Source organism: Loxodonta africana, chromosome 18 (assembly GCF_030014295.1).
Source record: "Loxodonta africana isolate mLoxAfr1 chromosome 18, mLoxAfr1.hap2, whole genome shotgun sequence".
In the NCBI taxonomy this organism is placed as follows: Eukaryota; Metazoa; Chordata; class Mammalia; order Proboscidea; family Elephantidae; genus Loxodonta; species Loxodonta africana.
In genome coordinates this window covers 50,720,478-50,735,071 of record NC_087359.1, presented here as the reverse complement: position 1 = coordinate 50,735,071, position 14,594 = coordinate 50,720,478, and the positions used below count along the sequence as shown (strand labels likewise).

Genomic DNA, 14,594 nt, shown 5'->3' with positions numbered 1-14,594 from the left:
GGTGAGTGGAGGAGTACTGACATTTACCGCCATCGAAAAGACTAGGGGAGGCCTACTGAAATACAAGGGTTCTTTTCCTAATGGAATCTTTCCAGATCCTTTCAGGAGGGAAAGTCATTACTAATAGGCATGAAACCATAGCAAATCTTAAAAGGCTTTTCCACAGGGGTGAGACCCTGAAACAATCTAACTTCTTTATAGAAATGAAAGAGAAGCTGGAGCACTTCCTCCGTAAAACTTCATCTTAGCACAGTTTTGTTTTTTGATGCAGTTCAGTACCAAGGACTCCAAGAACCATATTATAGCAAGGTTCCAAAATAATCAGTTTTCCTAAACCTTCATCGCAAGATATCAATAAACTTGGGATTTCCATAAAACAAAGACAGTCTTATGTTGATGAACATTAAATCTTTAAAAAAGAGGATGGTTAAGGGAAGCCCTTGAACCCTGCTCATCTTTGAATAGCTAGATCTCTGATTATAAATTATAACAGTAAATACCCCAAAGGCTAGTTTCACCAGGCTTGTGTCACTAACTATTCACCTCTGCTCTCCAGGAGCTCTTTACTAATAAATGAGAGGAACAAGTGAACTTACGGTATTGGCATACAGAAGAATGCAGTTGCTCAATTTAAATAAAAGTATCCTGAACCCCAAAAGGCAAAAGCAGAAGCATAAACAATGACAAGCCACGAAAAGAGAAGTCATGCTTCCTGGATACAGTATGAAAAGAACTGTCAGTCTCACCTCAGCCTTTTCAGAACCACTTTCAAACTACCAACTTTTAACTCATGAATAAATCCCTCCACCACTTCAGCCGTTTTACATTAATGCTTCTAACCCAAACTCTCAGCATTAATCTCTAGTGCTCCAAAAACCACAGCAAGAATAATCACTTCCCTAACTTTTCCTCGGATCCTACAATCATTAATTCAAGCACCAAAAATCTTCCCTTTCTCCTGAGAAAACACCTGATTATTTGCTGGTCACTGCATTCCCAACTCTAGGAATCTTTCTGGGAGGGAACTCTGAGCTGTTACTGTGAAGTCCAGCTATCCAAGCACAAAGAGGCACAATGCACAAGAAAAGAAAAACAACTGCTGTCCAGTTGGGTAAGTGGGGAGGTCACTGACCATCGACTGATGTCACCTCATTCTGTTCATCCCCCAAAATTCAGGGTTCATCGGTGTATTTATCTCCTCTTTGTCATTGACACTCCAAATGTATAAATTGGAGAGTATGAAGAACAGCACCTTTGTATTACTTAGGTGACTAATATATATATAAGCAGACTAATTTAAAACTGTCCCTTATTTTCCTTTATAAATAATAAGAGACAGCTAGGTATACTTGCAAAAGGTTTAACAAAAACCTACAATTCTTAACTACATGCTAACAAACTCAGAGGAAGGAAAATAAACGCTTTAATAAGGGAGAACAGTGCATCCCAGAAGACGGCCTGACTGTGAAATTCTGTTTATAGTCATAGAATTATATATTACGCTAAAACAGCTAACATCAAAACATAAAAAACATAGGTAGTACAATATTAATGAAGGTTTAATACTGTGAAACTTGGTGAACAAAATCTTGGTTAGGGAGTCAAGGTTTTAGAGCATCTCAGTTGGTGGGTAAGCAAAATGAAAAGTACTGGAATCTGCAACTATTACATTCTTAATTACTCCACTAGCAGGCACAGCAACCTATAAATGACTGGGAAATTAAATTCTTTCACACAGTTATTGTGCACATACTATGAAATGAGTACAGTGCTAGGGGCATATGAAAATGTGATTACAAGTATGGGTCAGACTGCCTAGATTAAAAAGCCAGTTCCTACTACTTATGAGCTGTGTGACTAGCTTAGATACCTTTTACTCCAAAAAGCTATTGTATACCCATAGGATTCCTATATGGATTCACGGTGGCACAATGGTTAAGCACTCAGCTGCTAACCAGAAGTTGGTGGTTCAAACCCACCAGCTGCTCTGCAGGAGAAAAATCAGGCAATCTGCCTCCGTAAAGATTATAGCCTAGAAAACCCTAATGGGCAGTTCTACTCTGTTACTTGGGGTCACTATGACTAGAAAATCAACTCGATGTCACCTAACAACAGGATTCCTATAAATTCAAGGTGTGCAACAGATAACATCTGTGGTACAAAGAAACCATATAATATACTCTGGCATTAAAAGTTAACAAGTAGTAGGGCTGGTTTTTTAAGTTAACTTCTCTAAGTCTCAGTATCCTATTCTGTAACCTCACAGATTGTTACGAGGATTAAAAATGATAATCCATATAATAAGACTTAAAATATTGTGATAGAGTAAAAATTCAGTAAATATTAGCTAATACAGAATTATTAGGCACTGAAAATATAAATAAGATATTTACAGTTACATGACTTTAATTATTAAAGACTTTACAATTTAGCAGATTCCAGATTTGCCTAGAGACTTAGATGGATTTAGGCATACTCATTTATACCCCAAAAAGGTTGTTACAGACCCACAGTATTCCTATCAATTCAAGGTGTGAGAGAGATCATATGTGTGGGACAAAAAACAACTATGTTATACCCTAGCATTTAAAGATATACAACTAGTAACAAGCAATAAGACTAGGAATCAAAGGTATAATGATCAGAATGACAAACTAAGTAACAATATATAGTAAATATCAAAATTTTTTTAACTTGGGAGGAAGAACAATGCATCTCAAACTCAATTAGCCAAAACAGAATTTATTATCATGTCCCCAAAATCTGTTCTTTATCAGTCACCCAAGATCAAAATAAAACTCATTCTCAATTTTTCCTTTTCTCCATACACCAAGTTTTGTCAACAAGTTTTATCAATTCTACCTCCGATAAAAAAACCTCCTAAATTCACTTTTATCCCCATTGCCTTCTTTCTTACTTTTCACTTAGATTACTGCCTTCTTGCCTCCAGTTACTCCCTTTTTCATTCCACCTTCACAGTGACAGTTATCTTTCTAAAAAGGAAACCTGATCAAGTGACTTTTCCACTTAAAACTTTCAATGAATGGTTTCCCATACCACATTTGATAAAGTTCAAACACCAGAATTTGGCATCAATACCTTTCACATGTGGAATCCAACCTACCATTTTACCTTCAAATCTCCACCACTCTGTCTAAACATTCAGCCCAGCCCATCCCACACCTTACAAGAGAAGCTCCAAGATACTCATCTTTTCAGAACACATTTTTGACTTTCACACATCGAGGCCTTGGTACATATAGTTCCTTCTGCTGAACTCCTGCCCCATCTCTCAAAACCAGTTCAAACTCCACTTCTTCCACAAAACTTCCCAGGTCATCAAACACAAACACACACACACACACACACACACACACACACACAGGACACACTGCATTCCTATAGCACTTCCTTCTTCTATACACTATAGCACATAGTATACTATGTGTTAATTGTTTATAAATAATATACATATATATTGATTTTTAATATATTATGAAAATTATCAAATATACCCAAAACAGGACTATAAATAGAAGTTCTAAGCACTGGTTAAGCGCTTCGCTGCTAACCAAAAGGCCAGCAGTTCAAACCTACCAGTGGCTCTCCAGGAGCAAGATGTGAGACAGTCTGCTTCCGTAAGGATTACAGTCCTGGAAACCCTATGGGGCAGTTCTACCCTGTCCTATAGGGTCCCTGTGAGTCAGAATCCACTCAACAGCAATGGGTAGAATTTTATTCTCACCCTCTATGGATGGTCTTGAATAGCCCTTGAGTGTATACACATCAGTGAGATCACGGATCCAGGCTAGTGAGAGTCTTAGTCTTTTCTCAGAGCCTAGCTCAGCTATTGCGCATTAAGAATTTACCGAATGAACGAACATTCAAAAAGATAAATCCACAACATATTCACATTGATATGTATAGTTTATCACTCGACTTTTTAGTTGAATGTAAGTACCAAATTCTACTTCACCTACTATATTTTATTACCACAATTTAAAAACTAAGAACAATTTTAATTCAGCCAAGTCTTACCAAAAAAAAAAAGAAAGCCTTATAATCCTCAGTTTCCAGAATGAAAGGAAGGAAGGAGGAGCGGGGAAGAAAAATGAATCAAAACATTGAAGAAGATTTTTAAGGTTCCTTAGTGCTCTGAAACGCAACTCATTTTTCATTTAATGTTTTCCTGAATACTAACTATGTTCCAAGGATTTAGAATACATTTTTAGGAATACACAAGCCACAACCTTAAATGCAGTAAGGAGGAGAAGCAAAGAGATGAAGAATATACTGCTAAAATTCTCAGTACCCATGGAACACAGCAGGTAAGGCCTCCTTACAAAACACATGCAATCTAAGTAAGAGTCAAAGCCTTCTAGGCAAGGCTTACTTGTGTTCTACTCAAAATACTTAAGAAAGATAAATAAAACCCAAAAATAAAAGCTACCACTAATATATCTCCCTAAAAAAAAAATTTTTTAAGGTATACTTTCAGAAAAAATGTTAACAGTTATATAACTGACACACGGTGTAGTTAAAACAGTATGTATAACCAATTTTGCTCATTTCTGGAGCTTCTGAAATATACATAAGTCACTATCCTGCCCTTTCACTCAGCTCTAGTAGGTGTTATCTGTCATTAACATAACACTTCATTCCCAAGGCCCCACACTCCACAAGATAAACCGCTTGCAATTCCATATTCGTATATAATATATACTTGCCTTTTTTTATATATATACTGCCTGATTATGGCTAGGCATTATTTAGTGCTCAATAATTTTAAGAAAAGCCAAGGGGGGAGGTATTTCAGTAGTTTATCAAGCTTGTTCAATGATTCACGTAACACACATGGGACTAATGTGTGTTTCTTAAATCCTACCTTTCCTCTTCCCCCATTCAGTTTAGACACTGTAAACACACAGGTGAGAATATGGACAGAGGGTTTAGTATCTATTTAGATCATTCAAGAGCCCAAAAAGTTCCCTTAGGAGTTCTCAAACCACTGTTTAGCTCGATCAAAAAGCTTTATAAACTTCTTCTGTATCCTTACTGAGAGAAATTCTATATAAAAGTTTGATGTTTATGAGAGTAAACAGTATCATGTTTAAGCTGCCACATTTAAAAAAAAAAAATCCTTCTGGTTAACATTTAGAAATGTTATTTTATCAACTTGCTTCCCTCTTTTGCTTTAATTTTCCTCTGCAGCGAAAATAAAATATAAATTCTCTCAAACAATAGTTACAAATAAGGTTTTTTAAATTCACAATTTCATTATCTACATAAAAATTCAAGACAATCTGCCAACTATTAGAATGAGTTCAGCGAAATCCACAGAAACAAAATCAAAATGTAATACAAATAAGCTTTTAACAAATATTTTTCTACCTCTCCAAATACATATGCATTAAAATTCAACAGGCAGACACTTCATAAGAAACTGAACAAAAACTGTCAGTCAGATCAGTTTAAAATGCACCAACTATTAACTTCATTTAGATTTACAAAGGTACGATCTTACAGTTTTTTATGAGATTAAGCAGGCTAGAGTTGGATAAAGGTTTAATTTTAGAATTCCTTAATGTCAGCTACATCACTGATATTCACAACCTCAAACTTAAGAAATTAAACACTTCTGAACCTTAAAGCTGTAAATCTGCTTGACTGATGTCCTGTTTCATGCCATATAAGCCATTGCCTAATTGAGGCCAGACCTGTCAGGCTCCAACAGCATCCCGGAAATGACTAGACTACTAGGGCTGGAAACACATCAAGAATTTGGAATATTTCTCATCTTGAGGCAGGAAAAAAAACTTCAAGTGAGATTGTCCATAAGAACAATTACTGTAGTGTTCCACAAGGAAAAAAAAAAAAAACATAAAAAGCATTTTTTTTTTTATTCTGGTAAATCCACAACCAATACATCTGAATTCCATATTGATTTTCAGGTATTGGCCCACTGAATTTATCCTTCTTTTTCCTACATATGAACAGTTCACTATTAAATTCTCATTTTGAATGTCTGCCTTTCAATCAACTTTTATATTCTTAGATACCAAAACCATCACCGAGAGCATGGCTGGTTTCTTGACTTACAAACCTGTTAACAGTCAATGCCTAGCACCTAATCTGCTTAATGGTCTTCACTTCTTACCAAGCAAATCCACTCAATGTTGAAAATACAAGCACACACAGAAACACACACTCAAATCCCAGTCATGAAATATGAAGTCACATCTGTGCATAAACTGTGCAATAGACACTTTCAGTTAGCGTGTGCTTTAGCGATCACGGACAGCGGTATGACAGTAAGTGGTAGGGGGTTGGGGCTGTTAACATACAGTGCATCAGAGCCAATAGCAGCAGGCCAGGACTGGCAGCAACGCCAGTCTCCAAAGGGAGCTATAACACAATGTCAGAACGCCGGGTTTCCAAATGCCATTTTATAGGGGGGCGGGAGTGAGAACTGGGAACCAAGCGCAATTAAAAGGCTTTGGCCAAGGTCTGAGATGAAACCTAAGACAAGGTCTTGTGGCAACACCAGCTGTCCAGCCTCATCTCACCTCAAACACAACTTAATTTCAGGTCGTTCTTATCAAAGTCAGTCGCTCCAAGGCTGAGGGGAGGCAGAAGTGGAGAGTGATAGTTCCCAAGGGACTGGCAAAGGCCCTCGGCAAAGGCAGAGTCTTCTCAAAACGACAAGGCAAAGAGAAGAGCGCGTTGCAGCTGCCTCCCCTCTCCCTTCTAATCAAGGCTGTTAGGTACGAGCTTAGGATGTTGTTGGAGGTATTTATGAAGGAGTGATATGGAGAAAATGGCAGTAAAGGATGAGGGGGGCTGGAAGGGCTGGAGCCACCCAAGAAATGGGGGAGAGGACCTCCTCGGACACATCCAGGATAACAACGCCACCAGACAGCACGGGTAGTGCCCTGCCAGCGCCTGACAGCATTTCTCTCTGGGAAAGCTTCGCCCCCTTCCATACGATCCAAATTTCCAAACCCTGCTTCCCACCCGACCCCTCTCCCCCAAAATATTCCCCATCGCTGGCCTCTCTCCCTTCCGCCTCCGGCGCCCCCACGCTCTCAACCTCTCCTCCCCTTCCCAGGTCACCCACCCTCTGGACTGCCTGTCGCCGGCCTCCCCGGCAGCTCGCCCAGACCCCTCCCCCTCACCTCTCCTCAGCGCCTCCTCGTAGCTGAGAAATCCGATCCGTGACTCCTTGGCGCCCATGCTCCCCTCATCCCCTCGGCCGGGGGTCGGAGCCTGATCTCGCCCCCACCCCCCTACCGCCTTCTCCTCGGCGTCCCTGGGTGACGGCGTCGGCGTCCCCGGTCCCCTCCTCCTACCCCCACACTAACAAGTGCGGCTACTGCCCCGGCGGCTCCTCCCGGCCGCCACCACCGCCTCCATGCCGAATCACGTGACCCGCTCCCACCCCGCCTCCTTCCCCTCCCTCCTGCTCCGCCCTTCTCTCCCCTCCCCTCCCCTCCCTTCCCTTCCCTTCCCAGTTCACGCCCTCGCCCCTCCCCCACCCGCCTGTTGCCCGCCCCGCCAAGGGTCACCTGACCCGAGGCCGGGAATTGTTCCGGGTAATGGCCGCCAGGGGCCAAACGCTCCGCCCCACCCCACGCTAACCGCGCTCAGGAGCGTAGGGGAGGGGCTGGATTGCCGCACGTAACGCATCATCCCCACCCCACACCCCTACTCCACATCGGCCAATCCGAAGCTCCGAGGCCCCGGAGCGCTCGCCGGTGCGGGTGGGCGGTGACTCCCGGGCGCGCGGGGACTCGTTCTGGCGCTCGACGGGCGGGGCCGGGGCGATCAACGGTTGGTCTAGACGCGACCGAGTCCCTAGTAGGAAGAGATGAGGAAGCTTAGGGGGTTGTGGCCCTGAGAGATGTGGTTCGTGAGAGCGGACCGGCGGGCAACTTTTAACGCCATGCAAATTTTTATTAAAGGAGAATCTCAAGGATTTTCTGTTACGAAAAAAATTTCTAATCCTAATGGGGGGCTCCTTAGGGAAAGTGAACTTTGAAATGACGTTTAGTCCTTCCCGTGTTACCCCATCCCTCCCCACCCAGCTGTTAGCTTTTCCTTTGACATCGCAGATCGAACCCTTTGGCCCACCTCTTCGGCCGTCTCCAGCTCTGAGCCTGCCCCGTGGACAGATTCTTTGGAAAAGTCTCTGCGAAGAACTTATCTTGTTTCTCTCCAAGAGTTGCTCCCCACCGAAAGTAGGGGGTTACAAGTCTTAGAGCAAAGTTCCCTGTTTTTTAACTACTTTGCTTTCGTTAGTTTTCACCCTGAAAGTAACAGTATAAAGCTTCTTGATAAGGAAACAGTTAAGGAATGTAAGTGTTTGGATTAAATTAGACTCAGGGTTCTAGTTAGGTAATTCAGAGACAGTAAAAGGATTTTAATTCTAAAGCCAACAGATTCTAATATGCTCTGCTAGAGAAAGAATGTAATATTGTCTGTTTTAGTACTCACCTTTCCTGAGCAACCAGATCGGCAGCATGGCTTTAGTCACAGCTCTGCCCTTTCCAGCTCACTGTGAGGCAGTTAATTTTAAGACCTCAAATTAGTTTCATTACTAAAAGGCAGTGACTTGGGAGTGTACTCCAAAGCCTTTTAATTTCTGGGTCATTAGTTCGTTATTTTCTCCGTTTATCATGATGTTGCTTATTGGTCCACTTGTGAGGATTTTTGTTTTATGTTGAGGTACAATACATAACTGAAGGCTGTGGTCTCTGATCTTCATTGATAAGTCCATTAAGTCCCCTTTCAGAAAGCAAGGTTGTGTCATGTGCATAACACAGGTTGTCAGTGAGTCTTCCTCCGATCCTGATGCCCCGTTCTTCTTCATATAGTCCAGTTTCTCAAATTATTTGCTCAGCATACAGATTGAATAGGTATGGTGAAAGGATACAACCCTGAGGCACACCTTTCCTGACTTTAAACCAATCAGTATCCCTTTGTTCTGTCCAAACAACTGCCTCTTGATCTATGTGAAGGTTCCTCATGAGCACAATTAAGTGTTCTGGAATTCCCATTCTTTGCAATGTTATCCATAATTTGTTATGATCCACACAGTTGAATGCCTTTGCATAGTCAGTGAAACACAGGTAAACATCCTTCTGGTATTCTCTGCTTTCAGCCAGGATCCATCTGACATCAGCAATGATATCCCTGGTTCCACGTCCTCTTCTAAAACCAGCCTGAATTTCTGGCAGTTCCCTGTCAATATACTGCTGCAGCTGTTTTTGAATGATCTTCAGTAAAATTTTGTTTGCATGTGCGATAATCATGATAAATGGAGAAAAGATTGAAGTTATCAAGGATTTTATTTTACTTGGATCCACATTCAACAGCCATAGAAGCAGCAGTCAAGAAATTAAACGATGCATTCATTCCATTGGGTAAATCTGCTGTAAAGGACCTCTTTAAAGTGTTGAAAAGCAAAGATGTCACCTTGAAGACTAAGGTACACCTGACCCAAGCCATGGTATTTTCAGTCACATCATATACATGTGAAAGCTGGACAATGAATAAGGAAGACCCAAGAAGAATTGACACCTTTGAATTGTGGTGCTGGTGAAGGATATTGAATATACCATGGACTGCCAAAAGAACGAACAAATCTGTCTTGGAAGAAGTACAATCAGAATGCTTCTTAGAAGCAAGGATGGCGAGACTGTGTTTTACATACTTTGGACATGTTGTCAGGAGGGATCAGTCCCTGGAGAAGGGACATGACACTTGGCAAAGTACAGGGTCAATGGAAAAGAGGAAGACTCTCAACGAGGTGGATTGATACAGTGGCTACAACAATGAGCTCAAGCATAACAACAATTGTAAGCATGGTGCAGGACCGGGCAGTGTTTCGTTCTGTTGTGCATAGGGTCACTATGAGTCGGAAACGACTCGACGGCACTTAACAACAACTGTTTGTTATAGACATATGTCTCCAGACAAAACAACCCAGTCATCTTCCACCTTAAAAGTAGGATTTCTGAGTTAAAAAAAAAAAAAAAAATTTTTTTTTTTCAGATTATTATAATTACTGGGAAATGAATCTTAAAGGCTCAGCCATCAGGAAAAAGACCTTCAAGAGTTTAATTCCAGTGTACCCTAGGTATTATTTCTGTCCTAAACAATCAATACTTAAAGGTGACACTGTTGTACAAAAGATAGGCCTTGTTGTATGTACTAAGTATGTGTTCACTTAGAAGCAAGTTATTTTATCTAGTCTCCCATGTTTCAAGTCGGGCAAGTGCCCACTTGGAACTAGAGTTGGAATTTAACTCGAGGTAGTACATTTTTATAAAATACTCAAGAAAAAATAGATTATAAACTTTATAATGTAAAATTTAGAGCAGTGCTGATACATAGCGACTTGTGAAATTCCTGCCTTAGCTTCAGGACTGGCTTCTCCTGTGGCCACAAAAATTTTCACCCTGTCAAAGTTTACCATGGTTTAAATATTTCTAAAAATTATGGATCGAGATAGCAAACTAAGAAATACTATTTCTCCTTCGAGTTAAATTAAGCATGTTATTGAAGGCACTGAAGCAGACAGTTATATCTGATGGGAATTTTAAATGTTTAGCTGGGATTAAAACCTGCCTTTGGGTTTGTATTACACAGTATCAGGCAGCTAAATGTTAAATATCCCTTTGTAACTTAAAATTGATAGAGTACTTAAATTTGATGATGTAGAAAGTCTGAAGTCTATTGAAGAGTTGGTGGCTTAAAGCCACCTGACTTTAAGCATTACCAAAAAAGTTGATTCCAACTCATAACCATAGCTTTGATTATAACTACATGCCTTTGAATGGATTGTCCATATGAAGATTTAAAACATGGAAGATTGCTATGTAATTTCTCCTTCCAGTTGGGCAACCTAAATTCCAATCTTCCTCAGTTTGTACTCCCGGAGAAATAGCATGGAGTCATTCAGTACCTGCCAAAGAGGCTTAGATAAGCTAGAGATGGGGAAGTCAATACAATAAAGAAGAGGTGGAACAGCACCTGATTTATGTATAACTTTGATTGCCAAAAGTGAGGCCAACAGTATATGAAGTATGACTTTACAGTAAGAGAAGCAGTTTTCCAGTATGCCCTATGAACTTAATCTTGTTGCCTTACAGTGACCCTATATGAGAATATGGTCACTTATATTTCAGAAATGACTCAATGGCAACAGGTTTGGTTTGGGTTTTAAAACATTTTCAACTTTTTTAATAAAAGTAATACGTGCTCATTGTAAAATATTTTCCATTAGTACAAAAGTATATATAATGTAACCCAGTTTCTCTCCCTAGAGCTAACCATTGCCAACCTCGGTATGTAGCCTTCCAGTTTTCTGTAACTGTACTTATCACATTTTCCATGCATAATTACCTGCAGTTTATTTTACTCAACAGCATATCTCAAACTGTTTTTCGTATATAGGTCTTATTCTTCTTAACAGCTATATAGTATTCCATTGTGTATGATGTATACATAACCAGTCACCTATTGATAAACATTAAATCTAATCATTTCAAGTTTTTCAGTATTACAAACACTGTTGCAATAAACATCTCAGTACATATATCCTTGTTTACATACGTGGGTATATCTGTAGATGGAATTTCCAAAAGTGGAATTGCAGAGTCCAAGAGTATGCACCTTTTAAGTTTTAATAAATGCTGTCAAATTGCCAGATTACATTCTAATTAGGAATATTCAAGAAAGTCAATTTCACATCACTCTTGCTAACATTAATATTAATTTCAGCTGATTTTTGCCATTACTCTTTACCTATTATAAATTCTACCAACAAAGAATTGAATCCCTGCTTTTCTGGATATGAAGTTCATTTTCATTTTAAACATGGACAAAATATTGGAAAAATGACTAAAGCTATGTCATACTCTTTGGTCACAGCCTTGAAAGCCCCATGGAGCATGGTTCTACTCTGACACACATGGGGTCATGCCCTGAGTAGACATCAACAACAATCTGCAATTAAAGACATTTCTCCTTTCTATTTATCATTCTTTAAAAGATGAGTATAATTGGCAAATAAAATTTCAACAGAGCTTCTAAGAGCTTCAGATTCACAAGATACAGAAGCTAAAACTAAGACTAGGGAAGAAATAAAGCATTCAAAGTAAGGGTCTTTAACTTAGCCCTACTTTACAGGTCTTCTTTTTCTGTCTTACCACAATCCATGCTTGGCAAACAGTTGACACTTCTCACTGAACCCGTAAGTAAATGTTTACTCTTTCTAATATTACCATATCGCCCTTTTCCACCCAGCTGGAATGAAGTTGTATTTTTGTCTTCTTAAATTAATAGTTTACAAAGGTTAGGGAATGGGTCCTGACAGTCCTGACAGTGGCTGCTTTTTCTTGCTCCTGAAAAATGAAGTAGCTTTGTTTTAGTCCTCCTCTGATCTCCTGTTGCTCCCTATATGGCAGCTAGATTGTACTCTTAGGCGTCTTCTCCAGCCTAAATTTATACAAACTATAAATTTGACAGTAAGTACGTTACTTGAGTGCTAATCAGAGTTAAAACCCATAGGATAATGCAGAATCCAGCTTTGAACAGACAGGATATGTCTCACTTCAGCCTCTAGGTTCTAAATAGTTTTGCCAAGTCATCTGAAGTCTAGCTTATCATTATAATATCCTTTCTTAGATATCTGAAGAAACTCCAACTCATCCCTAATTAGCAGTGTGCCCCTTTGATTTTTTCATCTAGTAACTGAGAGATTTAAACTCAATCAGGCTTTTTCCAGCTCTTAAATTCTATTGTCTTATTTGAAATGTAAATTATTTTGCAGGCTCAAATCTTTTTATTTTTAGTTCAGGCTGAATTTTTCTCACCTTGCTATTAGTAAAATGCTTCTACTCTGGGTCTCACCTTTTACTGAACTGCTTGTCTGTTCCTCTGATATCCTCCCTTGCTTGATTCCAGGCCTACTTTTGATCAATAACTATTATTCTAATATTAAGGTATAACTTTGTTTATATGCTCACTTGACTTACATAGTTGGAGGCAAATTTTATTTCTTTGTGGCACTTACCCCAGTGGAAAGATGGAACTATAGCTGAAATATGCCTGCCTATATACAGTTATTTAATTGCTAGTACTTGTGGCATAGTTTGAAAACTCTGAGGGATTTACAGTGGAAGCGAGGTTGGAGTAAGTCATTGGAGTTCTTAAAAGGAGTTAGGAAGTCAAAGAGCGTGTGAGTTGTGAATCTAGGTTTAGGTAAAACTTTTTGCTTCTTGGTACTGATATAACAGTTAACATCTTTAAAAATCCCAACATTTTCATCCAAAAGGATTTGAAAGCTGTACAATAGGATTTGATCAAAAGCTTTTGGCAACTATGTTCAATCACTGGTACCGGGGGAGGGAGAGAAGAGAATCAAATCTCGGTTTCTTGGAAAGAGGAAGGAAATTCACATAAAAAAGAGGAAGGTGACAATTCCCTCATGCCTATTTAGCATCTTCCCACTGCCCCAGCTTTTAGTATAAATGTCACAAATAGTTCATTTTAAAATTTATAAAACTGTGTGCAAAGGACTGGGCTAAACACTAGTGATAAAAAAGATGAGTAAGAAAAAGCCTCTGGGAAGCAGGACTTCAAACTTGTTCATTCCAGTTCGAATCCCTCATGGGAAGTAATATGATCAAGATACAAGATGTTAGGGGATGACATATCTAATAAAAGTTTAATCTCTAAATTATGCAGAAAACTTCAACAACCCAACAGTAAAAAGACAAACACCCAAGTCACAAAGTAGGCAAAGGAAATGGACAGACATTTCACCTAACAGGACATTCATTCAGGCGACCAACAAATATAAAGATGCTCTCAATCTTTAGCCATTAGAGAGATGCAAATCAAAACCACAAGGAAATACCATCTCACCCCCGCAATAATGGCACTGATCAAAAATTCAGAAAACAATAAATGCTGGTGAGGTTGTGGGGAGATTGAAACTCTCATACACTGCTGCTGGGAACATAAAATGGAACCTATACAAAGATCAAGAGGCAGTCATTCAAACTGAACGAGGGTATGCTGAGTGGTTTAAAGTCAGGAAAGGTGTGTATCAGGGTTGTATCCTTTCACCATACTTATTCGATCTGTGTGCTGAGCAAATAATCCCAGAAGCTGGGCTATATTGAAGAAGAATGGGGCATCAGGATTGGAGGAAGATCGTTAACAACCTGCATTTTGCAGATGACACATCCTTGCTGAAAGTGAAGAGGACTTGAGGCACTGATGAAGATCAAAGACCACAGCCTTCAGTATGGATTACATCTCAACATAAAAGAAAACAAAAATCCTCACAACTGGACCAAGAAGCAACATCATGATAAACAGAGAAAAGATTGAAGTTGTCAAGGATTTCATTTTACTTGGATCCACAACACCCATGGAAGCACCAGTCAAGAAATCAAAGGATAAAACACAACAGAGAGTCCCTGATGGAGTGGGAGAACAAAAGTGTGGAGCAGAACTCTAATTAACGTAAAAAACCAGACTTAATGCTCTGATTGAAACTGGAGGAACCCCCGAAACCATGA

General features: G+C 39.6%; 1 protein-coding gene across 6 annotated transcripts in view; it reads right to left on the bottom strand.

Moving 5' to 3' along the window:
* The window catches only part of USP32 (ubiquitin specific peptidase 32), a 205,463-nt gene extending 198,139 nt beyond the window's left edge, over positions 1 to 7,324 (bottom strand). For 2 of the 6 annotated variants that reach the window (XM_064271349.1, XM_064271351.1), the window contains exon 1: positions 7,176 to 7,324. In XM_064271349.1, coding sequence (XP_064127419.1) covers positions 7,176 to 7,233 — 58 coding nt within the window. In that variant the 5' untranslated portion in view covers positions 7,234 to 7,324. The remainder of the gene's footprint in view (positions 1 to 7,175) is intronic. The other 4 variants (XM_023553508.2, XM_023553509.2, XM_010594271.3 and 1 more) reach the window with 2 other exon arrangements.
* Between the last annotated feature and the right edge of the window lie 7,270 nt (positions 7,325 to 14,594).